Genomic DNA, 26,412 nt, shown 5'->3' on the forward strand with positions numbered 1-26,412 from the left:
TTTGACAACACTGCTGTGCCCTGCTGTCTTAATCAGACCCCTGTTACCAACACCGTCCGCCAACCCCCACTTACCGAAAGGGCAAACACCCCCAAGAGGATCATACAGCTCATCATGACAGAGAGGAGCTCATGATGTTGATGTTGCCTCTGTCATTGTGTCTGCATGGATGTCGTGAGAGGACGAGCGCACAAATCCTCCTTGCTGTGGCCAATTCCACATCGTGTTCCCACACAGATAACGAGACATAAAATGAAATAAAAACAAGTTTTCCATAACGACAAATTCAGACATCTATATATGTAAATGCAATCGCTCTGCTGTAGGAAGCAATACACTAAATCCCCGTTAGCAAAAAGCAGTGGACATCAGCAACATGATATCTTGTCAGTCAGGTCTAATTCTGTATTCAAACTTAATGGGTCCTGACAAGCATTTCACCAGTCGACAGAGGACCAGAGGGAATGTGCCACAGTGAGCATGACCACTCAGCAAATTCACATTTAGCATTTCATTTCTCCTGCTTGGACAAAATGAATTATTCATCCTTGATTCTCTCACATTGATCCATCCAGACAAAACTCGCTAAAACCCCCAAAACGTTAAATGTTAAATGATTTGTGCATCTGCCTCCTCGCTGCTGGGACAGCGCACCGTTTCCACTGCAGCTCTCTAATTCTGACATTCCCCCCTCTATCCTTGACCCCCTTTCCTCACTCCCTCTGTTATCTGAAATAATCTCAGGCCTTCCTTAGATTCTATTCATCAGAGCAGAAAGAAGCAGGCGCTGACATTGATACAAAAAAAAAAAAAAATACCATCTGTGCCTCGCAGGGGTAAAAGGAGTGAGAGAGATTGAGGCAGAAAAGAAAAAGAGGGGCTTCAAATAAAACTGGCTGTTGTCTCCCTCTTGTCCCCCCTCATCAATGCCATTTCAATTGAAAAGCGCAGTGGTAATTAAATTCCAGCAGGGGTTAGGGGCAACTGTGCAGCACGCTGACGGGGGGGCTGCCCTGACATAAAGATGACACAATTCAAGAGGACAGAGGGGGCGCCAGGCAGAAAATGGAGGGAGGGTGACAAATGTCGTTTATTCACGTACACTGCCAGATTTGTACTACTCAATCTTCATGACATTCAAAAAATAGAAAATGAAATGGATATTCAAACTCAACCGAAGCCCACAATGACCTTTTCCCCAAATCAGGGATATTCTAAACAGATCCGTCTTCTGTATCTGCGGCATTTGCAGAATATTTTGTAATGCTTAGGAGGATGAGCGATTAGGTGGAGAAGAATTTGGAAAAGCTGTTGTGCGTGTGCATGTCTGTGTGTCAGCACAAATGTGACTCAGAAGGACACTGGTTGTTGTTGATTCACATTATAGTGGCGCTAATCCAGAGGCTCCGCAGAGGCCACACACACTTCTGCCGTCCCCCTTTTCCCCCTATGCCCTATTAGCAAAACAACACAGCCAGTTAGTCTTTAACTGCAGAAATAAACAAAGCATAATCCTGCAGCGAGAATAATATTTTACCAAACTACAACAGAAATTTGAGATACTGAGAAAGAAATTGAACTGAAAACACAGAAAACTTTGGTTTTAGCATAATTTTACATTTCAGTGTTTCGAAAGCAATGCAAGAAATCTAAAGGAGGATGCCAGAACTAAATTTGAAAAGGCATCCGTCTGTGTTGATAATTGCAATTCATGAGTGAAGCTTCAGACGTCAATCATTCTCTGAATATATTCATTGCATTATTATTTCCGGACTTTTCTACATTATCGTATCAAGTAAAATAAATCCTACAGGAAGATCTTTCATTCTCGCAACAACATTCGATGTTAAAGTTCCAGCAGTAAGTACCTAATGACTGGTGATCATCTAATGCATTAAGACAGGCAGGCCTACTGATTTAAACATTTGGAAGAGAACGTACTTCAATTCTGCCAATGCTTCACTTACACATTAATCAATTTTATGAGTCTCTTACTGCAAATCCTGTTTTGTAAAAAGCATCTGTGCAACTCTGCTGCCATCTAGTGGCCAAAAAGCTTAGCACACGTGATTGTACTTCAGAATACATTGAAATGCTGACAGATACCTCACCTGAAACACAAAATAAAGTTCATTGTTGCTGTTAGTTTCAAAAGTTAGGTTTTTTTCCAGTCTGCAAAATCTAAAATTAATACTCGAGGAAGCTCCATCCAGACCCACCCAGCCTACTTCATTAGTTCAGCATACCTCAGATCCCGAGGTAATAAAAAGTCAAACAGCATGTCTATCCTGTTGTTCAGCCACAGTTGAGTTTCAATCACGATTTAAAATCTCCAGAATTTCCTCCTTAACAGAGAGGGGAGAGTGCTGCTGGACACCTGGTCCACCGATACTCGTTTCCCAGCAGTCAAAGCCACAGTCTCGCAAGTCCTGCACAGTACCCTGGACAACCAAGGAGTCCGTTTCTATAAAATAAAAAAAGTCATAGTACAGTCATGTCAGAAAATGTCATTTCAGGATGGGCTACAAACACTGAACATGTAGTACAGTCCAACGGTGTGTAATAACTGAACAGGCTACAGCGGTGCTTTCAGGGTGAATTTTCAGTTTCTGTCAAAACTCAGTCAACCTCATAGACAAAGACAAATAAGGACTTTGTGTAATCTGTGTGATTGCCCCGAACATCTGGTACTTCCCTGCTGTTTGCTGCTAAGGAAATGGTCCAAAACCCAGGAAATGCCCAGCAGCAGCTCAACAGAAAGGACGCAGCTGCACAGTTAAACTAACCACACGTCCAGTTAAAAGTATAAAGCTTCAGATGCGAGAGCAGCTTTTAGGCATGTACATAAAAGAACTTTGTGCTTGCTTCCTTAACTCAAAGAGCTTTACTATAAAGACTCTCTGAGAGCGTTAGAGGAGGCAGATAGACAATCTACTTGACAACTGCAGAAACTCAGACAGAAACGCTCACTAAGAAAACAAATAAAGAGCATTTGGAAATCTATTTGAAGGATTTAAAACTTATTAAAATTCAGTACGCTACAGGCTGCAGGCATAAACAAAAACTGAATTTGCAGGTTCTTTGCTTGTTTGCTTTGTCAAAGAGAGGATGATACAAAGTTTCCTCAGAACCAATTGTGCAGCAGCACTCGCACACCAAAGGCCCCTTCTTGTGCAGCCTTCTCATCATTTCCTGCCAATCAAATCGTTGTTCGAGAGACTTAGAGTGAGTGAGCGTTTGAGGAAAACAGAACATTTGCTGTCAGCAGGATTCTGACAGCTCGGCTCATCAAACTTCCCTCATCACATTGAATTCGGTATTAAACAAATCAATTAAAGGAAGCACTGGAGGCGCAATAAAATGAGGGATTCATTTGAATTATATGCATCATCTAAGCAAAGGGGTAATTACTATTATCATTAAAGTATGACCCTTTTGATGTTGCATTAATACAAACGTTTAAAATTGAAAATCAAAATACAATTGTCCTAGAGCACCTGGTCTCAGAAGCGTGATGCCGCAGCCTCCTCCTCCTGCACCCGTTAGCTTGCTGTGGAGCCCTTTGGCCAGCGTGACCCGGCACAGCATGTCCAGGGCAGGGTGGCCCACACCCATCACATTCAGATGGTGCTGGTTGATGTCAATGAGCTCCTGTAAATTATATGACACAGCCCAGAAAATTAGTCACATGGATGTAAATATTGGCTCTCTGGTTTCATGTACTTTATGCATTAAAACTACATTTACCTCTAATGCCTTAGTGACATAAACTGGTGTTTTTGCGCGACGGTCTTACAATATTTTGTACCTCTAGAATATTGTAGTGCTCTCCTGTGATGGGCTCACAGGTCATCTCTGAGAGGACCTTCTCACAAGTGCAGGAGACGGCATCAACCGAGTCAAGCACCGGGGTCATGATGGAGGGAAACTGCAGGAGGGAAAACAAGAATTTCCACTGACTTGTGTAAAAGTGTTCGTGCGAGACGGCAGACGCCTTGAGTATGTTTTGAAAAGCTTGGCCTTTTATTTCGATGGATACGCTGTACACAAATGCAGAATGTGAAATGGTAGGTTTGACTTTGGTTGCGCTCCAGCCTGATCACAACACTGCCACAACACCATCCAGGCCCATCTCTGTCTGAGGCAGGAATCTGCACACCTGCTGGTGTCACCAAGGCAACAGCACACGGGGATGCTGGCTAAGAGTTTAATTTTAATATTTTATGAAGGCACTCAACGCCGTGCTCTGGAGTATCTGCCATGCAAAAGCACCGCCTATTATATTAATTACAGTGTCGGCAAGTAACACACCGGGGAGGAAGAAACCATTTAGTACCTTGTTAATTTTGTCCTTCACCCTGGCAACAAGTACCTTGGTGCTACGTGGGACTTTGGTGTTAGTGAGGAGGATTCTTAATAATGGCACCCTGGAAGTGAAGCAGAGAGATTGGAGAGTTCACACTGGCATATTATTCAGGACTCAGCCTGAGGTATTCATTTTATTCAGACATTATCTGTTTTCTATTTTTTTAAAACAAACAAAAAATATACAAACATGACTTTATTGACCTCCAAATTAAGTAAAATCAAAAATTGTTAATACCTGCTTAGGGGTATTATCTTCCCTGCTAAGAATCTCAGCATGCCACCTACATGAAGAGAAACCAAAATCATTAAATAGATAATCATCAGATAATAATGAACAGTGGTGGTGAAATACTGGTGTTTCCATTGAGGAGTGTTGTGTGTAAAGGGAGGGTGTATAACAACATAAATTTCATTTTTGATCATTTAATGTCTCACCCCATGTTCCTACAGCGTTGTCTACTCCTGAAGGATTACCATGGATGATCATCTCCCCTTGGAAAGCCCAACTGTTGATCAGCTCCAAGTCCTCCTGACACCATCTGCAGGCGTGTTAAAATGAAAGGAGGAATTTTGAAGCCCAGTAAACCGTCTATGATTAGCCATCTACTTGATTGCACTACCTCACCGCATTCTGAACAATGCTACATGGGAGCGCTGTAGCATTGGAAGTGGCTGAATAATAGAAATGCTGTTTGTCATTACACAAGCTAATTCTAGCATTTTCAGCAGAATCCGCTACATCATTCTGAGAATACGTCCAAACATGAATTCCGGTCTTCAATTTTCCAGAAGAAGACAGATTATTTCTCAAAAAAAAAAAAAAAAAAAATTGTCTGTCTCACTTTGGATATTTGCATTTCTATAAAAGAGCTCTGTCACTACTGAAAATATGAAATATTATGGTAATTCAAAAGTTAAAATTAGAAGTGATAAGAGTTGACACATTCTTAACAAATGAATCATAAGATCAGTGATTGAAAGGTCACTGTTGTGGTTTGCATTTTAGTTTTGACACATACTTCTAGGTCAGTTTTTTTTCTATTTAACAAGCAGAATGTTGAGATTTTAGGTCTTTCACCTTCAAAGCAAAGACCTTTGCCTGAAACTGCACTCTGATATGTGTGAAGTGAAAACATGATTTAATACGATTCTTAGTTTTTTGTTAAGTCTTATATTTGGATGACCATCAAGGTTAACGATTCTGTCTATGCAAAACGGGGGTTGACACCAACATCATACACAGCTTTTGATGGAGACCTTTCCTTCACATAATGTCATTACCTGGCAGTGTGATCCCATTCTTTGAGAGGAACAGGAATGGCTCCACTTGTGCAGAGCAGAGCTGCAGCTAAACACACGGAGTAGGCGGCGCTTGATCCCAGTCCTGCTCCAGTCGGCAGCTCTGACCACACAGTCAGCGTCAAGCTGGGCAGCTCACTGAGAAAAGAATTACTGAAACTGTGAGACATTATGAAAGTATTTACTGTAAATACCAGAGGAATTTGCAAATGCATCCCCAAAATAAGAAAAAGCACACAGCAAATGAGTATTAATGCATATTCATTAAGAAAAATCGTAATTATTCATTTAAAGTCAGTACAGCGCATTTTTTTCAAAAGTGTATCAAGTAAATAACGTGTTATACCCATAGCTACAGTATTTGCATAGTTTGTGTAAAGTATAGTAACACATACACTACTGCATGCAACAGAAACTTAGCTGACAGTTCTGTCAATGTCTGTCAGGGAAACTGCATTTTGGCAGAAAGAAGAATACTCTAAACTAATTGTCCGGCTCTCCTCTCGAGGGAAAAACACATCCAGACTTGTTAAAGGGTGCAGAGTGGCCCAGTGCCAGACTCTCATTAGTGGCCATCCTGTCAGAACCCATCACCTCTCTCAGACACGCCAGCACTGTGTCAGCACAGATTAAACCTCCTGACAACCTGCAGCTTTAATGTTCCTGAGCATCTTCCCTGTTCACAGCAGCTGGAGCTGCTAAAAACTTACATCCAACCTTACTATCCTCATTTCAAAATGGATGGATTTATTCATTTGTGTCTTATCAATCTACATCAGTTTTTACAAAATAAGCATTAACCTAAGACCTAGAAAGAGTAAAGAGGTAGACACTGCATGACTGCATGAGAGCAGTATGGCAAAAACACCAGTTTAATATGCCCTCAGACAGCGACAAGCACTTGTCACTTTCTGCTGGTGTCACTTACATTTAGTTAACATAATAGCTGAACAATACCATATATGAAATATTTTTTAATCTGATTTATGTGAACACAGAGTGTTCACTGTGAAAACTATTACATTTAAGAAGCAACCCTCCCATGATATCCAACAGGACACAACAGTACACATATGACAAACAAGCCCTTTTAATTCCATTTCATTTGGGTTGTCGCTCACACACAAACCCACAAATATGGGTCTAGCAGGCTCCACAAAGTAGAGAAAATTTCTCATTCTGTGACTATACACTTTGCTTACATCACCTGCAGGTACAAAATGTCAGAGCTGGTACCATTTTAAGTTGCACCATGTCTGGGCTCAGGTGTTTTTTGGGCTTTTTTTTTTCCTCTCTTTTTTTTTTTTTTGCAGCTGTAGCTTTTAAGTGTGTACCTTTGAGGTTACATAGTTTCAGTTCCTCCCCCATCATTGAATAAATCCTTAAATACTCATCTCTGTGTATCAGAGTTACCTATTTAGAAGTTTTCTCTCATGAAAACAATCTCTTACTGCCTAAAAATTGCTTTGATTTGGGCAAAACCTTCTTTTTCCCCTGGGATTTAATGATCTCTCTCAAATTTGGTGAGGAAACCTCTTGCCTCCACTCCTAAAAGCACACAAAAGGACACCCTTGGAGCACAGAGAACTAATGACAATGTGAGCAGAGTGTATACTTTTCAGCATTCAGCAAAGAATGTTTAATCTGACAAAAACATAACATTTCACAGTTAGATTCTCAGACACACACAATCGGTAGTTCTTAAAAGAGATACAGCTGCAACAATCATTGCCTTCAGATAGTTATTTGCTGACAGTTTCCTTTGCCTGTTGATGGAGAACATCAATATGTATCCCTCTACATTTCTAAACTGTTGCTGCTTCTCTTGTCGAGGTGGTATAAACTGGACTGCAGCTACAGATCTGAAACAAAACAGCACAACTGCTTTGTAGCAGGGTGACATTTAATGGGTCTGGTATCTGGGTTGCTTTTTGTACATGTATTCTTGTATACATGTAATGTGATTTTGTGGTCACCTGAGTGATAAAGAAAGACAAATGATGAGAAAACAGTAGTACTATCTTACCCTGATCCAAACAATGAGATGTAGATGTACAGGAAGGATAAGGTGGCCATGCTGCAAGTGTCCAAGTTTCCATTGGTTGCGCCGACAAACTCACGCAGTCTCTTCACAAGTTCAGCATCCAGACGTTGTGCTTCATCCCTCTTACCTATTAGCATGATTTAAAAAGACAAATCGCAACAACGCACACTTTAATCTTTAGTAGTACGAAACGGATGCATATATGAACGTGTATTTAATAAAGAATTCTTCAAAAAGGTAGCAATTATTTCACGTTTATGTGGTCAAAGGGGAGTTTGAAGAGCTAGTGGTTTATCCAACAGCCTAAATAATAACTATCACCACAGACAATGTGTGGGAGTTTGTTACTGCAACACAACTCAAAAGCATTGTTTGTTGGTGTGTACTTTGAAGTAGAGAACTGTGTACTGTTAGTTACATCTTCCAATCATACTGAGCAATATGGTAAATGGACAGCACTGTTTAGCATCTCCCTCAAACACTACCTGAACAGAAATGTCACAGTATGTATGATATTGGATTGTAGGATGCTTTGTACAGATGCAAGAACAAAGAACAGTGTTTCTATGAGCTTATGTTCCCCAGTGCTGCATCTCGTCTTACCACTGAAATTATGAATAAGCCGCCTCAGTTCAGACAGGTCCCAGCAGTGGAATGTGTCAATGTTTGGGAGGTTGATGCAAACTTTGCCAGTGGTGGTGACTTTCAATCGCAAATATGTCCTCAGGTTCAAACTCACAGCAAGAGCCACCTGTGATGAAGCAACATGAGAATGAGCAAAAGATCAATAAAGGATCACATTTTTCTGCATTTGTTCATCTAGGTGTTACAACACTACCAGTTCTTTTATGAGGCATTCAATGCTTTTGCAAAAACGGAGTATATTTTGCCTACAGTGCAATATAGAGCTGCAACAATATTTTGATCAGTTAACAACTTAACTATTAAATTACTCATTAACTACTTTGATAATGTAATAACCTGTTTCAGTAATTGATAGCATCCCGCACACTGTCTGCATTGTAAAAACACATTTATTCATGACATCGCAGTGCTGGATCCTTATCTGCCAAATGGTTTCTAGCAAAGAGAGGTCATAATAAGTAAACAGTGGCTGTAACTCTACAACCAATCCATGCACAATAATGAGACATTGTTCCCAAAACATCATTCAGCTGAATCACAATATTCAGTAACAAACAGAATGTTACAAAATATAAAATACACTCCCAAACTGTCTACAATAAATGTGTAAAATATGATCTCCAAAATTTTGCAGGGGCCATATGTAGATGAATCTGCAGTGATACGTCGACATGGTATATCAAGAAATATATTAATGAATAAATATGGCAGGAAGAAATTAAGAACAGAGTCAAAGGTCTCAGAACTCAGCTTCTTTCATGTTTCTATACTCCTCTATGATAAACTGAAACTCTCCGGGTTGTGAACAAAGCACAGATTTTTGAGGATGTTATCTGGGACTACATTTTTTTCACCATTCTACAACCAAGTAACTAATCAGTTCTTGCCCCTACTGATCAGTTAAGGAACAAAAATAATCAGCAGATTGAACAACAATGGAATAGCGCCACTGGAATGAATTAGGAGGAGGAGTGACAGGCTTTAAGAGACAGGCAAACTGAAGTAGAAAAATATGCACCGACAAGAAACTAAAAACAAAAAAAAAACAATGAAACACACTCTGACGTTTTGTGTGTTAAACTAAAATTGTCCTGCAAAATCTTAGCCCAGCAGCCAGCATCATATTCGCGTTTCTGCTGAGACACTGGCACATGCACCAAATGTCATCAATAAATAAAATACTCAATACAATCATTCTCATCCCCAAAGATTACCTTCCCGTGAACAACTGCATGTTCTCCGTGGAGGATCGCCTTCCCAGGAGCAGACACGAAGATGTCCCTGACTTGCATTTCTGTAACAGGTTCCAGGTTATAAGATGTGTCCAGACCTGGACAGCTGGATAACCTGAAGTTCAACTTTTCCCTGACAGTATTACTGCAAGCTAGCTTAGCTAATGGTAATCCGCTAAACTAGCAACAAGCAGTCGACAGCTCTGCCCCGCAGCGGTGTCACTTCAACGAACGAAAGACGATTATCAGGAGTTTAGCGACGCATTTTTAAGACCAAATAACTCAGACATAACCAGCGCACAGACTCTTCCACACGGCGTGCTTAGCCAGAGTTAAAAACACAGCTGACACACGACGAGGGACGCATGTACGTTACACTTTCTGCATCCAATCAGCGTCGCAGCTGGTTGAACATATTTTCTTCTGGCCAATCAACGTCCACATCACTGCCACTTTCGGGTGAGTTGACCAATCATACGATGAAAACGAAACGCCCATGAACTACGGACACCTCAGTGGGACAAAACACATAGCCAACCACCATTCACCTCTAGATGCTAAATTGTAGCTGAAAATGACATCGTTTGTTATCAAACCTGCTCTTCTCCGCTGTGTTGTTCGGACAGGCAGGTTCATAAGCGACCATCGGACGAAGAAACCATTGTGTTCCCACAGAAGGTAGTTGTACAACCCTGTTCCATGTTAAAGTACACGTGCAAGTACTACAGAGTGCGGGTATTTAGCTAATGCTGCTGTTATTCAAGTACACTATATTGCCAAAAGTATTCGTTCACCTGCATTGACTCGTATATGAACCTAAGTGACATCCCATTCCTAATCAATGATTTCATTAGGAGCGAGGAAATGTCACGACTGGATTTGTTGCACAGGTGGCATCCTATCACAGTTCCACGCTGGAATTCACTGAGCTCCTGAGAGCGACCCATTCTTTCACAAACGTTTGTAAAAGCAGTCTGCATGCCTAGGAGCTTGATTTTATACACCTGTGGCCATGGACGTGATTGGAACACCTGATTCTGATTATTTCTGATTATTTGGATTGGCGAGCGAATGCTTTTGGCAATATAGTGTAGCTCACTGTGTAAACTGCTGCTTGGTAGCTGCTACACAGTTATAAGTCTTAAAAAGAAGTGAATTTTAGCACATCATAGTATTTTATGAATATGAAACTTTAAAAACTCAGTAAAAACGATAATACACTTTCATTGTTGTGTCACCTGTTAGCAAGTATTAAATACATGTTACAAAAACTGTCTTTTTTATGAATCTTCCTGTGTTTCTTCCTCAACAGTTATGCCACTGATGGAGAAAACAGAGTACCCAAAATATACACCAAAACTGGAGACAAAGGTTATTTATCAAAGTAACATAGAAATTATTACATTACAGTATTAATGTTAAAATTCTTATTTAAAAAAGTTGACTTGACTCTTTCTGTGCAGGTTTCTCAAGCACATTTACAGGAGAAAGGAGGCCAAAGGAGGATCATATTTTTGAAGCTTTAGGAAATACAGATGAACTTTCATCAGCTATAGGGTAAATGTTCTACTATTCAAACCTTACAATTGTCTTTATAACTTTCTCTATAGTCTCTGAAATTATTATCTTGACTTGCATTACAGATTGGCCAGAGAATTTTGCCTTGACAAAGGTCACACATTCACTTATCAGCTGGACAAGGTTTGCATTTCATGTTGCCTGTATTAACTTCCTCATGTACTGCCACTTTGCATTTGCATGATATAAGATGTCTGTTTTGCTTTTGTCATTGCAGATACAGTGCATTTTACAAGATGTGGGCTCCAATATCGCCACGCCTCAATCGTCTGCAAGAGAAAGTCATATAAGTATGCACCTGCTGGCGAGTCTAATGCACTAAAGTTGGTGGTTTTGTCAGGTTTTCTGTGCTCATATTTGGGGTTTTCTTCGGTTTTGCTAGAAAGGACTAAATTTACTGCTCAGCCAATCGCAGACATGGAGACCTGGATTGATACCTTTACAGAAGAACTCCCTCCACTGACCAACTTCATTTTACCAGTAAGCCCATTTGTGCTTCTGCATACATGTTATTCTTATTACAGCCTGGGTTTTCACACTTGTGCATTACGTTTCACAGTCCGGTGGAAAGAGTAGCGCTGCTTTGCACTTGGCTCGGACCGTCTGTCGGAGAGCAGAACGCAGGTCAGTTCCAGCACGTTTCACGGTTGTAACATTACCTTGAACGACTTACAATAGCCGGCTTCTCTTGTTTCACTTGCACAGTTGGTTTGACAGCTCTTTGTTGTGGTTACAGTGTTGCCCCAATTGTGCGCTCAGGGGAGGCAGATCCAGATGTTGCCAAGTTCTTGAACAGGTCAGTCCTGTGTTTTAAAATTAATGAGAACATGGCTCTTCCACCACACATCTGATAAATGTTCTAACAATTTCACTCAGATTGAGCGACTACCTGTTCACCGTAGCTAGATATGCAGCCATGAAAGAAGGCAACGAGGAGAAGATCTACAAAAGACCTGAATGACCACATTCACACGAGGATGAAACAATAACCCGATTTGTGTTTGGAATGATTCATATATATATATATATATTTCAGTCATATTGTAAATACATTATTACATAGGAAAAAGATTCACAATTGTCTCAGTTCAATGATTGCGGGTCATAATAAATCTTTATGTACATCCAAAATACAGGTGTCCTGGTATTTAATTTTGCACAGGTATTGTTTCAAACATCTACATTCTCATAAATTGCTGTATAGTTTAGGTAGTTCTCCAGAGAAATTTTAAATAATTAAGAGTAACTCCAATTCCTGTTGGTTCCACAGCTGACACTCACTGAGAATAAACAAATTCTATGAATAGTCTCTGTTAGATGCAGTGGTACCCAGAGGCTCTTGTCTATATTTCAGTACACTAATAATACACTTCTGTGTCAGGCCTGCTCATGACTTAGGGGGCAGTTGGTCGTATTCCAGCATGGATTTGTCCCACATGGCCTCCGACACAGTCACAGGATCTGGCACCAGCCCTGGCTCTTCTGGGACAAGGTGCTGGCCCATGCCATTAGGGACAGATTGCGGTCCTCATAGGGCGGATAACGCAGGTAGGTGATACACTCAAACCGTGTGCCTCTTAGCAGGCACGACTTTCTGTGAGAGAAGGTGTCAAAGCTGTAGCGACCATGGAAGGAGCCCATTCCACTGGCACCTGTCAAGAAAACGTTGCAAGGGTACATCAGATACGGGCAGTATTCTCCCCCACCATGTACTGTGATGCAACACACTTACCTACACCACCAAAAGGCAAAGCCACCATCATACTCTGCAGGATGCAGTCATTGGAGCAAAAGCTTCCACTAGAGGTCTCGCTCATTAGTCTTGTAATGACCTGCATTGTCGGAAAAACACGTGATCACAATAAACAGTGGCTTCTCCAGGCACAGCTATGAATACAGTGTCTTAATGTTCGCCGTGTACCTTACTGTTGCTGGAATATGCATACACGCAGAGGGGTTTTTCTTGCTTATTTATGAAGGTAATTGCCTCATCCACACTGTCTACAGTCAGAAAAGGAAGAATTGGACCAAAAATCTCTTGTTGCATGATGGGGTCTGATTGTGACACCTCTGTCAAAATTGTTGGGGCTTCAGAGAGAACAACAACAACAACAACAACAACAAAAAAAAAACAGTAGCAGGGTTAGATATTTCCCATGTATTCATTTGTGTTATTTGAATATAGAAAATTCTTACCAATATATTTCTCTGCTTCTATCACCTGCCCGCCCACAGCCACCTTGCCAGATCTCCACAATATGTCTCTTGTACGGCTGAAAACCTCCACATTGACCATGCGGCCAAAGCTGCGGGACTCTTTGGGATCGGAACCATAGAACTGCATCAGACAGCACTTTAGGGCTTGTACCAGCCGTGCTTTGACATCCGCGTGGCATAAAATGTAGTCAGGAGCCACTAAGCTCTGTCCAGCATTCTGGAAACATGCCCAAGCGATGCGCTGAGCAGTGGTATTAATGTCACAGTGCTGGTCCACATAACACGGGTTCTTGCCTCCCAAAATCAGGGTGACTGGTGTGAGAGTGCGAGCTGCAGCCTGAGCAATTCTGCCTCCCTCCTCTCTGCTTCCTAGGGAGTGGCAAGTCATAATGGTTAATGCATTTCAAATAATTCTCTTTAATACTCAAAAAGCTGATTGTTTACCTGAAAAGAGAACATGATCAAATTTGAGTTCCACGACATCAGGCAGGTCAGTCGGGCCTGCAAGAATCACATGGAAGCATTCCTTGAAGAAAACAAGAGTTGTGTATCAGATCATTTCTTTTGACTGGAGCATCATCTTCCTTTTAACTCTCAATCAATCAAAATGAACACGTAAGCAGTAGAATTCTAACTCATTTTTGGATTACATGCATGATCCCATGTGTAACAATGAGTGTCTCAACAAAGTCTAATCTCACCAATGGCTCATTTGACCCTTCCTGAGCAAAGGCCTTTTTTAAAAAAAAAAAAAAAAAAAGCACATATTCAGACAGAATGAGTCAGTAAACTATTCTGCTTTAGGAGGGCATTTTAAATTATCAGTTTTTCTTATAATACCTGAAATGAGTGGAATGAAGATCTAACTCATTTTATCACCTGCCTTTCATTTATGCAAAAAACAACAAAGTCACACTTTGATAGGTCTCAAGACACAGACTGCATCTTCTTAAGTATAAGTCCCTTACGCTAGCTTACTCACATTGTCCAGGTAGAAGGGAACGAGACGATGAAGCAGCTCTGATGTGTGAGCAGTGCACTCAGAGGGCCCAATGATTGCACAGTTTCCTACATAAATGAACAAAAACCTCATCAGTGGCAGTCTGATGGCCAGTAAGCCTGTGTGTGGAACAACTAAATGATTAAAGAAGTGTCTGCTGCACCTGCTGCGATGGCCCCAACCAACGGCACCAGACACATCTGAACAGGACTACACCAGGTCCCAATGATAAACACCACCCCCAGCGGCTCACTGATCACCACACACTCATCCAACGAGGTGGACTGCACAAAGGAGACAACCCTGAAATTAGGTTACGAGTGAAACAAAACACTCGCACAAGAAGTTCATCAGGGTGCAGGGGGACTAAGAGAGGAAAGGACATAAGCCCACTTCATTATTCCAAAAGGGCAAGGCAACTTAATTTTAATCTGCTTTAGTGGTCACAGTACAAACCATTTCTTTGTAGCACCGAGAAGGAATGTTCTCTCCAAGTCATTAATAATCCAAATGGGATTATGAAGAAGTTTTTGCAGTAAAAGAGGTATTTAAGAACACTAATCTCACCAGATTCCTTTCCACAGGATGTGGCTGCATCCACTTTTTTAAGTTGTTGATGGCATGAAGGGCCTCATTCTTGACAAGAATCAGCTCGGATACAACAGTTTCAAACCGTGGCTGGTTGAAAGGAGAAAGGGCAGACAAATATACAAAGAAAAAAAAGCATTTGGACTGTTATGCAGAGAGATGCAGCAAACATAAACATGGTAGGAGACCGCGTCAAACATCACCTTATGAAGGTCCCTTCCGAGAGCATCCACAAAGTCACACTCGTGCTCCTCCAGCATTTGCACCACAGCCTCCAGCTGAGCCAGTCTGAAGCTCTCCTTGAGGGTGCGTCCAGCTTGGAAGGCTTCTCTGGCTCTCCTCAGCAGTTCCACACACTCCAGACTGTATGTCTTCAAACATGGCTCCCCCAGCCTGGTCCTAGAACAGCAGACTAGTTTAACACTAAAGCTACTAAACACATTTCCAGTCCATGTCTCATCGCTCTACCTCCTGCATGTCAGCCGTCCATTCCTCTGACAAGCATTGCAAGCCCTTGATTTCCCACTCATGTCGATTTCAGTCAACAACTCTCCAGTGCTCCTGAAATTGTGCAGTTAAGCCCCACTGGCAGGGAGGATAGTGGAAAATCCAAAGAATTCCAGCCAGTCATATGATGCACAGAAAACTAACAAAGCTGGAGTTAACTAAGCAGCTCAATAGGTGAAATAGATTTCTCATTCACCGAAGACAAACACATGAAAAACATGTTGCATGAAGTTGTTTACCTGCGCAGAGCCTGGAACCATCGGGCTGGGGAAGGACTCGGCGGAGCGCTCATGGTTGTCCTGTAGGTTCAGCTGAGACAGTTGCAATCACTGTTGTGGAAATCCTCACAACAGCACCTTGTACGCAGTGCAGGAAATGAGCACAATGAAGAATTTTTCTCAGACATGCGTATTTACACCATAATCCGACATGCACGGTACTCTGGAACACTGGAAAACAAGACAACACTCAACCCCACAACTCCTTGTTAATGTCTGCATGCAATTTGCAGCCTGTCACAGAGCAGCAGTGAGCTTCAGTCCCCATGTGAGGCTCCACCGTCATGTTTCAGGCCTCTGTCCAGACTCAGCAGGTGTTTGTAATCACCCAGTTAGTGAGTTATGAGTTAAAAAAAAAACATCAATTGTGTGCAAATGTTTTAAAGTAAATGATTTATATAATACTTGTGTACATGATTTAACATTACAGGAAAAAGTATTTTACACATGGACAAATCTTACATGGGAATCTCCTTTTTGTTTTCTTACAATGACACACTCCGTACTGTAGCTTGAGCAGCCACTCTCAAAGACACTTTTTAAAAAGAGATGAAAATTTTCACAGGAAGATTGGGAACATTTCCAGGATCGATTTTTATTATTTTTGTACTAAAAGAGTGGAAATTCAAAGTCAGCATCAGCAGTCCACTGGTACAGTTAAAGTCTAGCCTACTCTTGACATCATTTAAAACGGAGGAGACAGACGAGCATGTGAGGTATCTTTCATCGCTCTCGCACACTGGCTCACACTCATTGTAGTGCGTTAAGTAAATCCATTCGCAGTGTTTCCTATTTTTGATTGAATATACTAGAAGGAGGAGAGCCTAGGTAAGAGCCTCCTGACTGATTTGTCAGATTTGAAAATTGTCTAATCTCATTAGTAAACTGGAAGTACATTCAATACAACCAGTGTTATTTATATATATGCATGTATAGTTGTGGTTGCATTTTATTATGTTTTTCCACAAGTTAGTGGCCAGAATATAACTAGTTAGAAACAAGGTTACTTATTAACAAAAGTTTCCATACTCATTCACAACAGAACACTTTTTTTTTTTTTTTGCATAATAAAGAAAGATTTGATATTTTTGTTGAACCCTCCTCTTTCTCATAAATGCCCAAAAAGTCTCTTCCTTAATAATTTCAAGATGTAAATGAACCCTGTGTGAATTTTTAGGCTTATAAGGTAACATTCACCCTCATGTCCCTTCCCCCACCCCACCCCACCCCCAAAACAGCCATAAACAACAAAAATGTGTGCAATATTTCCGAGGGAACATCATTTAGTCAAGCAGTCACATTTGGTTGATGAACCAGTCCATGACATCATGTTGAAAGGTTTTTCTTAAACCTCAATTTCTTTTCTGCATGGCTTAGAAAGTCTACAGAGATCGGAGAGCATTGTAGTAAAACCCGCAGTGGTTGTAGTTGTGGTAGTACAGTGGTTGGGTTTCTGCTGTCTTGTTAGCAGGAGCAGAGAGTCCAGGTCCATAGCCCCCATTCCTATGGCTTGTTTCCAATAAACAGTATGTAGTTATTGGTTATGGTTGGAATTAAGTCAGACATGTGACAGCAAGGGGTGATGGCAACACATGAGGCACTCAGCGTTATTCAAAAGTGTTGTAAGGTTTCCTAGTATTAGGTACAGAGACTAACATGACTGATTAACTTTACTCTTCATGTTTTTAACGTGGACGTCAAGCACAGATGTGTGACATGGAACACTCGTGTCCGCTCGGCAGAAACAAAAAGTGACAAAACGTTTCCAGTTCTTTTTTTCAAAAGCAACTGATGCTAGAGCAAGGGCATCTTTTTTTCAAACAACAGCATCATCAGGTTTTCAAGAATTTTGTTGCTGCTTCACTGGAACTGAGGCAGATGTTAGTTTTTTTTTTTTTTTTAATGTACCAAGAATACAAAAAGCAGAGGGTCAGCATCTCTCTCTTGGGCGACTACCATGTCTTTTCATGGGGGTAAATGGAGAAAGGTCGAAATGATTTTCCTCAAAACGGGACATAATGTAATCAACACAGATTCTCTGCTATGGGCCAGCCCTCCTTCATCAGGGTTGAACACAAGACACTGATTTGTCTTCCACTTATAAAAGATGCATTATATTCAGCAAAACATTTTAAGACTCATCCAATATCAGCGAAAGGTTGCCTGGATAAGGGAATCCAAGCATGTAAGGATATTAACAATGCATCACTTGGTTTTACTCGGGTCAGTCGACCATGTGTCTAATGGCTTGCATTGCATCTGTATTGCTTTCCAGTTCGCCTAAAACAGGAGTGTTAAATCCAAGAATGATTCTGTTAAGCCTGAGAAACAGGGATCTAGCCACTGTATATCTGTATTTCATGAAGTTAAATACACGATATATTACATTTTTGGAGTGGCAGAGGGTGATGGTAAAAAAATCGATTGTGATGCATTAACAGCATCTTATTGGACTGGAGAGAGTGAACTAAAGTAAAGCTCACTTCCTCAGAGCTCATCCAGTATTAAAGAGACAAAAGGAGACTTGGTAGATCCTTCATGAATCCCCTTTTGTTTAGGTAAGCTGAGGCTCTTGCTTGGTTCAGGCTGTTTAACACACCCCTCCTGTGCAGATCGTCCCGATGCAACCGAGTTAGGAGAGCTCGAAGCCTGTGTTCATACTGATAGCGTAGCGCAGCTTGTCGCGCAAGATGCTCTTCTTGCTGTAGTTGGGCAGCTTGAGCAGATTGAAGCACGTAGATGAAGTAGGAAGACGACCACCAGGCTCCTTCTTCCGGATCGTGAAAAAGCCTCTGAGGACGCTGCCAAGAGTGTCTCCAGTGTCCTGGACACAACAAACAAAGTAAAATGTCATGCAGTTTATCAGCGCACACATACCGGGCTTTGCAAAAGTTCTGTTACACTCAGTTTCATGATCTTTAGAGACGTTTACATGTCGGAGTGAAAAATTCCATTAAATAAACTGAAAGTTTTACCTTATAGGCAGGTGTCCTTAATACAATTTTTTCTCCGGTGAAGTTGTATCAAGATGGAAGTCAAAAGAGTTGAGATATCTGCTCTCCTTTGTGCTGAACATCAGCCGGATGACCGTCCACAGAGTCACGGAGAGGCTAAAGAATGGTGAAGATCTTTCAGGTCTTCACCATTCTTGAAAGATCACTGAAAGATCTTCACCATTCTTGAGCCTCTCCGCGACTCTGTGGACGGTCATCCGGCTGATGTTCAGCTGTTTGGCTCTGTCAGACTTGTTGTGGCCAGCATGAAGGAGAGCAGATATCTCAACTCTTTAGACTTCCATCTTGATACAACTTCACCGGAGAAAATTTTTTTATTAAGGACACCTGCCTATAAGGTAGAACTTTCAGTTTATTTAATGGAATTTTTCACTCCGACATGTAAACGTCTCTAAAAATCATGAAACCGTGTAACAGAACTTTTGCAAAGCCAGGTATATACAGTGCAATATCAAATAAATGTGAGCTAGACCGTCTGTGTTCTTACCTGATCATCTGAAACTTCCACACAGCGGATAGAGAACGGTGGTTTGAGGTAGGCAAAACCTAGAAGAGGTGGCCTCGAGCAGCTGGTAACAAACTGTAAAAACACATTTAATAGACAATAAATGGTTAAACCGCCTTGTGATAGCAATATAAACAAGAAAAGCACTAGAGCGCGGTACTCCACCAAGGCTGCTCAGTGGCTGCATCATTTGCAACGACTGAAATCTTCACAAAAATCGCAGCAGAAATCACGGCACTATAGAATGTGGCCATTTAATATAGATGTACCCACAAACGCACTTGTTATGCGTGTGTAACTTATGTATAGATACCGAATTGTGTGACCAAAACATGTAGCAGGTGGAGTAACAATTATTTGGCTGCAGCTAACAAAAGCCAACATACTTTAAGGAACATAGCCCTCTCTTCAGCGTTGAAGTCACTGGACAGGATGTCCCACAGCCAGATGATGACACGATGGCTGCTGTGAAAACCTCCATAGTAGACCGTGTGTTTCCTGAGGAACAGAGGAAGATTGCAATGATAAGCAAATTCAACTGCCTGAACACACAGAAAGCACAGACAGCAAACAAGGGCTTGAGTAGACTACAGCAGTAATGAAAACTTGCTGCAGTATTTTTATCAGTATAAATGTTGCCGTGATAACCAGACAGTCATTCTGCTCAAAAAACTGTACAGGGCTAGATGAATTAAATGACATCATCCAGTTTGGAGGACAACAGCAGACAAAGACTACATACTTGAGATCATCCAGATCAATCTCAGCATTATCTCCTGACACAAGACGCTGAACCTCAGGTGTGGAAAACATGTGCAGCCACTCTGTATTAATGATGCTGCGGAAGCCTCTGATGAAAGCAGCAGTTTGCTCCTTAATCTGTGTGTGCATCCGGAAGTGAGCCATGAGGTGGATGTAGCTGATCCTGCAGGAGATGAGGTCAGAGAAGGAAGATGATTTTCACAAAACAATAAACAAAAGAACATTTTAAACATAAAAAAATACAAATGTGTCAGTGCACTTTAACCTGCACATACTTGTTTTCATTGGTGACAGGCATGGTTTTACCCCCAGGTATCAACTCATGACAAACAAGCTGTAAAGGAATTAAAAAGTAACTTTTGATTCTTATATATATATATATATATTGTTTTTTTTTTAAGTACAACTACAACATCTTCAATGTTTTCCGTCCTTACCTGTCCCATAACATCCTCATCATAGGATAATGTGAGCCCAAGATCCCCTACATCTCCATCATAGCGCTGAAAAAACAAAAACAAAAAAAAACAATCATGAAAAAGCTGAAGCAATGTGAGTTACAGATAAGTTTGGAAAATAAGACAAACCACAGTAAGAATTAGTCCAAGCTACACTTTTCTGACCTTGATGGAAGTGAGGTTCTTGTAAAACTCAGAGTCCAGAGAGGGAAGCTCATCGATGGAGCTGTAGAAGGTGCTGTGGTGGTGACCCAAGACTTGACTGAGGAAGAAGGAGGCGAAAGGGACGTCCACAACAATGCCCTGAATCGGAACAAACACACAATTATTGATGATCACCAAAACACTCAGAACAAAAAAATGAGACCGCTTCTTCAGAAATCAAATGTACCTCATATACAGCTTTCCCGAGCATCTTCCCCACAAACTCAAACAGCTGCAAATGGTTCTCGTGGATGTAAGATGTGGGTGAAGGATACAGTCTTTCATTTCCACTTGTGGTCTATGAAAAGTAGAGATCATATCAGACAAAACAGGACAAACAGTAATAGGAAGGTGATGGTTTAAAAGGGGCACACTAATTGTGTCAGTTACCTTAAACAGGTTCAGAGCAGGATTGAAGACTTTCTTAATGATCTCCTCCAGAAACTCTTTGAAGACACCATCCTGATCAATCCCAGCTTCATCCACTCCCAGGTCGTTAACAAACTTCACACGAATAACACCTTTGATAGAATTCACCGGTAAACGGCGGAGCTGGTCATATCCATCCTTAGGACACACAAATCCAAGTGTTACTAACAGAAAAAAGAACACACAGCATAGTGCAATAGTGTAATTTTTTGCTTTCATTAAAATCTGTTGACTCATACCTCTAACATCCGTGAGCGGCGGATGGTAATATGGGTGACATGTGGAGAAGCAGAGCTTGTTTCTACCAGTCCTAAGTTTTCTTTTTCCTTTGTGACAATGTTTCTGAACAGCAGCACCCTCTAAAATGAGAGAGAAAATATTCAAACAACTAAAAATGAAATTGACAGTCTGCCTTAAATGAAAAAGCAGCGTTTACTTACATTTTTATGTGGAATAACATGTGGGATGTACTGCAGTAAAAGCTGGGCTCTTTTCTTGCCTTTCTCTAACTCTTGGAACAACAAGCTGGGCTTCAGATCCCTGAATGCAACAAACATGTAAAGGTGGCTTCAATCAAGCAAAGCAGCCTATCCTGACATAGAAGGCTGGTATGTCAAAGATATTAGCAGTCAGTGTTTCAGCGTTTATGCTTACTTTCGTAGCCAGTGGTCATCAGGGGTGAACCTTCGTCTGCAGTCTCGTTCATAAAGCACCATCAGCCAGCCGTGAACGCTGTGAAACAGCTCCAGCTTCTCTCCCTTTGCATTTTCTAGAACACAAAACAGCATTTTCAATACAAATATGCCCTTTACAATGAGTACTACTGTAAAAAGTTTAGATTCAGTGAAACCACACACTCACCTAAGATGCCATCCCATATCATTTTGTACACAAATGTGTTCAGAAAAGAGGAGATAGTGATCAGTTCCTCTATCTTGAAGGATGTTTGTTCCTCATAGACTTCAATGTCATCCAGAATTCTGTAATACGATAATTTTGTGTTAAATGTTGCTACTACATTGGCGATCTTATATATACTACAGTAAAACTCTGTGAATTTACGTGATGAGGTGACGTGAGCAGTCACAGAAGAGCATGAGCATAGCCAGGAGCTGCTTAGACTCCTCGGTGTCATTGTTCAGACACTCCATAAAGAGTTTGAGGCCTCCCTGAGGGCCAAGTTCACAGATGAAGGCCCAAAGTTTTGGCAAAAGGTCATCAAGATGTGTCAAACCTGCAGAAAAACGGAACATAAAAGGAAACATTCTGTGATGTTTTCGAAGTAGTGCGGTTGAATAACATATATTTTGTAAAAATGTCAGATTCTGGTACTGACCAGTGAGTATCTGGAGGCGGATTTGTGTCAGTGTAGACAGAGCGGTCTGGTAGAGCACACAGATGCTGCACACTTTCTGAACTTCAGCTGAGTCAACTCGCTTCCCTCCAACTGGTTTCAGGATGTTTCGTACTGAAGCCGACTTTTGAAATGCTCGCTTGAAAAGGTCTTCAGAAACACAAACACACATCGGGGCTGTAAAACACCTTCAAACCTTCTGATTTGAAAATATTACAGTGGGTTTACATTCATAACTTACTTTTAACTGGTAGATTGTTTTGTGACGTGCTCGGTAGCGGAGGTGGAGGAGTTGGCTCCTGACTCTCCAGCTTTTTGGAGAGGACATCACTGAAGAGCGTTCGAATGACAGACACACCCCACAGGTGCTGAAGCTGCTTAGTGACCAGTGGCATTGACTCATTCAGACTACAGGGAACATGAGGCAGGGAGAGCAGAAGGAGGACACAGTCAAGCAGATTTTTTGGAATTATTTTTTGAGAGCATGAAACAAGTGTTCCAAATTCTGGCTCCATATGCATTTGTCTTTTATTTGGATGACGTTTCAACCCTCAGGGATTCTTGAAGATCAACAATCATATGATTGCTCTCAAAGACAGCCTGAGGACTGAGACTTTTTTCCCTACTATTAAAGCATACCAATACTCCTCTGTTAGTTGTTTTTTTTTAACAAAGGGAAAGCGAAAGTACTCCAATATATAAATATTTGTTGTTCAAAGGTAAAAAGTGACTAAAAGCTTACGATTCTTACTAGCTATTAGGCAACACATTTCAAACTAAAGCTCTTGATCAGAAAGGACCTATGTGCTAAAAGATTTAATGTTTCCTTTTACATTTGAAGAGCCTGGGAACTTCATTTCCATTCAGACTTAATGTGAATATTAACTGCTTGAAGTGATTAAACAAAGAAAGTATTTCACTGACCCGTAGTCTACTGTCTGAGAGAACCAGCCCAGGACAGGGTGCCAGTGGGTCAGGTTGGACTTCTTCTGCGATACATATCTCTGGCAGTAGGACAGCATGTCTGTTAGGTCCTTCACAAAATGGTTGGCCTCCTCTTCCAGGACTTTCTCATTAAGATAGCCCAATTGAATTAGGTTGCCTGATGAGAAAGATGCAGTCACGGGGTAAAAATTAACCATCCTCGGGGCACGCAATGATTTTTTTTTTTTTTAATTTGTCAACTAGATTTCACTGATGAAAAGTGCAAGCCCTTATTTATCCATAATACTGTACCAAGTAAGCAGAGTGTGTGGCTGCCCTCAAGACACACACAGATGTCCAAACACTGCTCTTCCCGACTGAGAAACAGAATAAACTTCCGCAGCAGGTCATGCGTCTGGATGGATGCCATGCACTGTTGAGACACAGCGGTTATGAAAACCCTCTCACTTCCAGCTCCAATTACAATACACAGTACTATAAACAACACAGTGCTTTTACCTCTGGAGTAAGAACATTGAGGTGGGATATGATGGCTGGAACTGACATGATGTGAATGAGGAATGATCTTAGCAGGTTCTCTGAGAAATGAGCAGCAATGACTGGCCTGAAAAATAATAGATTTAATTAAAAAGGCAGCCCAAAAAAATTAAGCGACAAAACAATTAAGCAAATTACAATAGATATAAGAGAAATGCAATTTGCATGTCCTCTCCACTTAATTAAAATGTACAACACTAACTTACCTTAATGACAAAGTGAAAATGGCGGTCAGTGTGCCTTTGGAGAGAGATGGTTTAGAACGAGCCAAGCCATTGGTCAGCAAGATCTAAACAAGAAAAGTTCACATGAAAAACACTGCAGAAGAAAATAGGTGACAACACATCTCAATCTCTTGAAACTGAACACATATGAGCTGAAATACTGAACCTGCAGTATTGAATAGAATCCCTTTTGATTGAGATGGCCCATGATGTTTTCACAAATCCTCGTCAAAGCAGGTCTGAGAGCCTCACCTTAAAGATTGAGGAGAAAATATTAGGATTTTATTTGCAGGAAGCATGCCCTGCAATAACAAAAAGGTGTGTTTACATCAAAACAACCTCTGCAAGACTTGAGACGTACCTTTCCCTCTGACTATCCTCCAGGTTAAAGTGTCTGTGAAGGTCACCAGCATGGTGAGGTACAACGTTACCAACTTGTTGTCCTGAAGTATGTCAGGCTGGAATTCACAAAACATGCAATTATATGTACAGCTACAATAAAAAAATTACATTAGAACACATTTTCCAGCTTAAGGTTAAGTCAAACCTTTAAATTTTTCAGCAGTTGACAGCAGGTCCACAGCACATCTTTTATCTGTTTGAGCCAGGGAATAGTGAGGTCTTTGGAGAGAGCCAAGGAAACATACCAGACCTGAGGACCAAATGTCAGAACAATTACTTAGACAAAAAAATCCCACCGCACAAGATCTGGTAAGTGGAGGGTGTAAACATATGCAAACTCACTTTAGGTTCATTTTCAACCTCCATGCTGGCCAAGATAGCCCGACAGAGCTTCTCAAACTTCTGATACACAAAATTACAGCCACTTGAGTCACTCAGTCCAAGACAACAAGAGTATTAACTACTACTGTTATGTTTCTAGTAGTTTCACAAGTCTCCACACAGTGAAAATTAAGAGAAAATTAATTTGGGCTACATATGTGCTAGTGACAGTGACTCACCATCTTATCCTCTGGCCGATATATGAATAGTAATTTCCGAGCAATTTTGAAAATTGAAAGTGCATTTCTTTTTGATGTCCCAGTTTCAGAAGCTTGAAAATAGTCATCAACCTCTTTCCTGGTGAGAAACAGAATGAAAAACCTGAGTAAACGATGGATTGAACATGAAACTAAAAAATATGTCCTTGTAGTATGTACTCTTGATGTCAGGGGCAATCATATTGAAGCTTTTTAAACCCCCAGTTTATAGTCCAAGTATAGTCCAAGTATAGTCCAAGGTGCTTTAGTAGAAATCAACTGGACTTCTCTTTTAGGTTTCTTGAAGATGGTGAACCATGATCTGGATGACTTAGAATCTACACTAAAACGTTGACTAGTACAACTCTTATTTGTACAATAAAGAAAAAAGGAGATCACCTTATCTGCTTCTGTAGTCTGCAGCGACAGAGAAATCTCCTGACCAGGGCTTGGATGAGGATTGCTGCTCTCTCCTTCTCCTTCTGTCCCTTCCTCTCCTCTCTGGCCTGCCTGGCTTTGTCCAGGAAGTCGGACTTGGAGCTTTGAGGTACACTAAACATTGTGTACTCTACGAAAGAAACATGCAAACCGCTTGACTTGGCAGTACTACAAAATGTTACATTGATAAACGGAATCCCAGGGTTGATAACATTTTGGCAGTGGCATCTGAACGAACATCCACAGTTTGTGAAGAACATAACTTGTGATAATACGACATCCTAACGGTTGCACATTGTTTTGAGGAAGCATAACAGTAAATTTACCTGCGATACCGAAGATAAGAAGCTTTTCTCTGGCCTTCAGGCTCACCTGCCGCTATACCTCCTCAGCCATTTGGGTGTCCTTGAGATCCAAGCAGGAGAAAAGCCAAATGAAAAAAGAAGACTAACTTGCCATCTCCGGAGCAACGAGCTACACAGTGAAGATGGGGCTGTGATAGTTAGCACACAGGGCTAGTTCGCTGCTTGTCGGCTTGATATTGACTCAATGAGATTTTTTTTCAGATTAATTTATCAATATTGAGCATCACTGTGAGGTTAGGTTTGATCCTATGTCAATGACAGTGCCGCAAACCCAGAGAAAATACCGTTTCGAAATGTAAACAATGAGAGGAGATCTGTACATTGACTGCAGCCATTAATCCCCTGTGTCGCATTAAATGGTTCCGGGTAGTATTTATTTTTTCGCGTATAAATCGCGATATGAGAGTATTCATCGAGGCAGGGTCATCGATGTGGCAAACT

At 41.1% G+C, this 26,412-nt stretch overlaps 4 protein-coding genes across 4 annotated transcripts; 1 reads left to right on the top strand and 3 right to left on the bottom strand.

The window, feature by feature from the left end:
* Window positions 1-1,066: 1,066 nt before the first annotated feature.
* mvk (mevalonate kinase) lies at window positions 1,067-9,962 on the bottom strand. Its single transcript, XM_022198381.2, has 10 exons — window positions 9,571-9,962; window positions 8,315-8,462; window positions 7,694-7,838; window positions 5,650-5,805; window positions 4,804-4,907; window positions 4,604-4,649; window positions 4,337-4,427; window positions 3,809-3,928; window positions 3,498-3,651; window positions 1,067-2,464 (listed from the first exon to the last, which is right to left on the bottom strand). Exons 1-10 carry the CDS (start codon window positions 9,646-9,648, stop codon window positions 2,313-2,315), a joined length of 1,194 nt encoding a protein of 397 aa, XP_022054073.2. The 5' UTR covers window positions 9,649-9,962; the 3' UTR covers window positions 1,067-2,312.
* A 125-nt stretch (window positions 9,963-10,087) lies between these two features.
* mmab (metabolism of cobalamin associated B) lies at window positions 10,088-12,297 on the top strand. Its single transcript, XM_022198341.2, has 9 exons — window positions 10,088-10,266; window positions 10,901-10,959; window positions 11,052-11,145; window positions 11,232-11,289; window positions 11,384-11,456; window positions 11,549-11,646; window positions 11,726-11,790; window positions 11,903-11,962; window positions 12,043-12,297. The coding sequence occupies exons 1-9, from the start codon at window positions 10,163-10,165 to the stop codon at window positions 12,125-12,127; spliced, it is 696 nt and encodes a 231-aa protein (XP_022054033.2). The 5' UTR covers window positions 10,088-10,162; the 3' UTR covers window positions 12,128-12,297.
* Window positions 12,298-12,410: 113 nt separating this feature from the next.
* Window positions 12,411-16,026, bottom strand: aldh3b2 (aldehyde dehydrogenase 3 family, member B2). Its single transcript, XM_051951330.1, has 10 exons — window positions 15,718-16,026; window positions 15,175-15,370; window positions 14,951-15,061; window positions 14,547-14,667; window positions 14,366-14,451; window positions 13,828-13,909; window positions 13,363-13,752; window positions 13,088-13,254; window positions 12,899-12,998; window positions 12,411-12,818 (listed from the first exon to the last, which is right to left on the bottom strand). The coding sequence occupies exons 1-10, from the start codon at window positions 15,768-15,770 to the stop codon at window positions 12,619-12,621; spliced, it is 1,506 nt and encodes a 501-aa protein (XP_051807290.1). The 5' UTR covers window positions 15,771-16,026; the 3' UTR covers window positions 12,411-12,618.
* Window positions 16,027-16,132: 106 nt separating this feature from the next.
* Window positions 16,133-26,386, bottom strand: ube3b (ubiquitin protein ligase E3B). Its single transcript, XM_022198305.2, has 27 exons — window positions 25,933-26,386; window positions 25,568-25,736; window positions 25,151-25,268; window positions 24,933-24,992; window positions 24,736-24,840; window positions 24,550-24,646; window positions 24,355-24,440; window positions 24,171-24,253; window positions 23,926-24,031; window positions 23,719-23,839; window positions 23,407-23,584; window positions 22,724-22,890; window positions 22,465-22,632; window positions 22,191-22,362; window positions 21,990-22,108; window positions 21,783-21,897; window positions 21,569-21,668; window positions 21,368-21,487; window positions 21,090-21,266; window positions 20,887-20,997; window positions 20,661-20,798; window positions 20,475-20,540; window positions 20,313-20,371; window positions 20,018-20,200; window positions 19,662-19,773; window positions 19,258-19,350; window positions 16,133-18,580 (listed from the first exon to the last, which is right to left on the bottom strand). The coding sequence occupies exons 2-27, from the start codon at window positions 25,726-25,728 to the stop codon at window positions 18,389-18,391; spliced, it is 3,207 nt and encodes a 1,068-aa protein (XP_022053997.1). The 5' UTR covers window positions 25,729-25,736; window positions 25,933-26,386; the 3' UTR covers window positions 16,133-18,388.
* Window positions 26,387-26,412: the final 26 nt, after the last annotated feature.

Source organism: Acanthochromis polyacanthus, chromosome 7, assembly GCF_021347895.1.
Source record: "Acanthochromis polyacanthus isolate Apoly-LR-REF ecotype Palm Island chromosome 7, KAUST_Apoly_ChrSc, whole genome shotgun sequence".
In the NCBI taxonomy this organism is placed as follows: domain Eukaryota; kingdom Metazoa; phylum Chordata; class Actinopteri; family Pomacentridae; genus Acanthochromis; species Acanthochromis polyacanthus.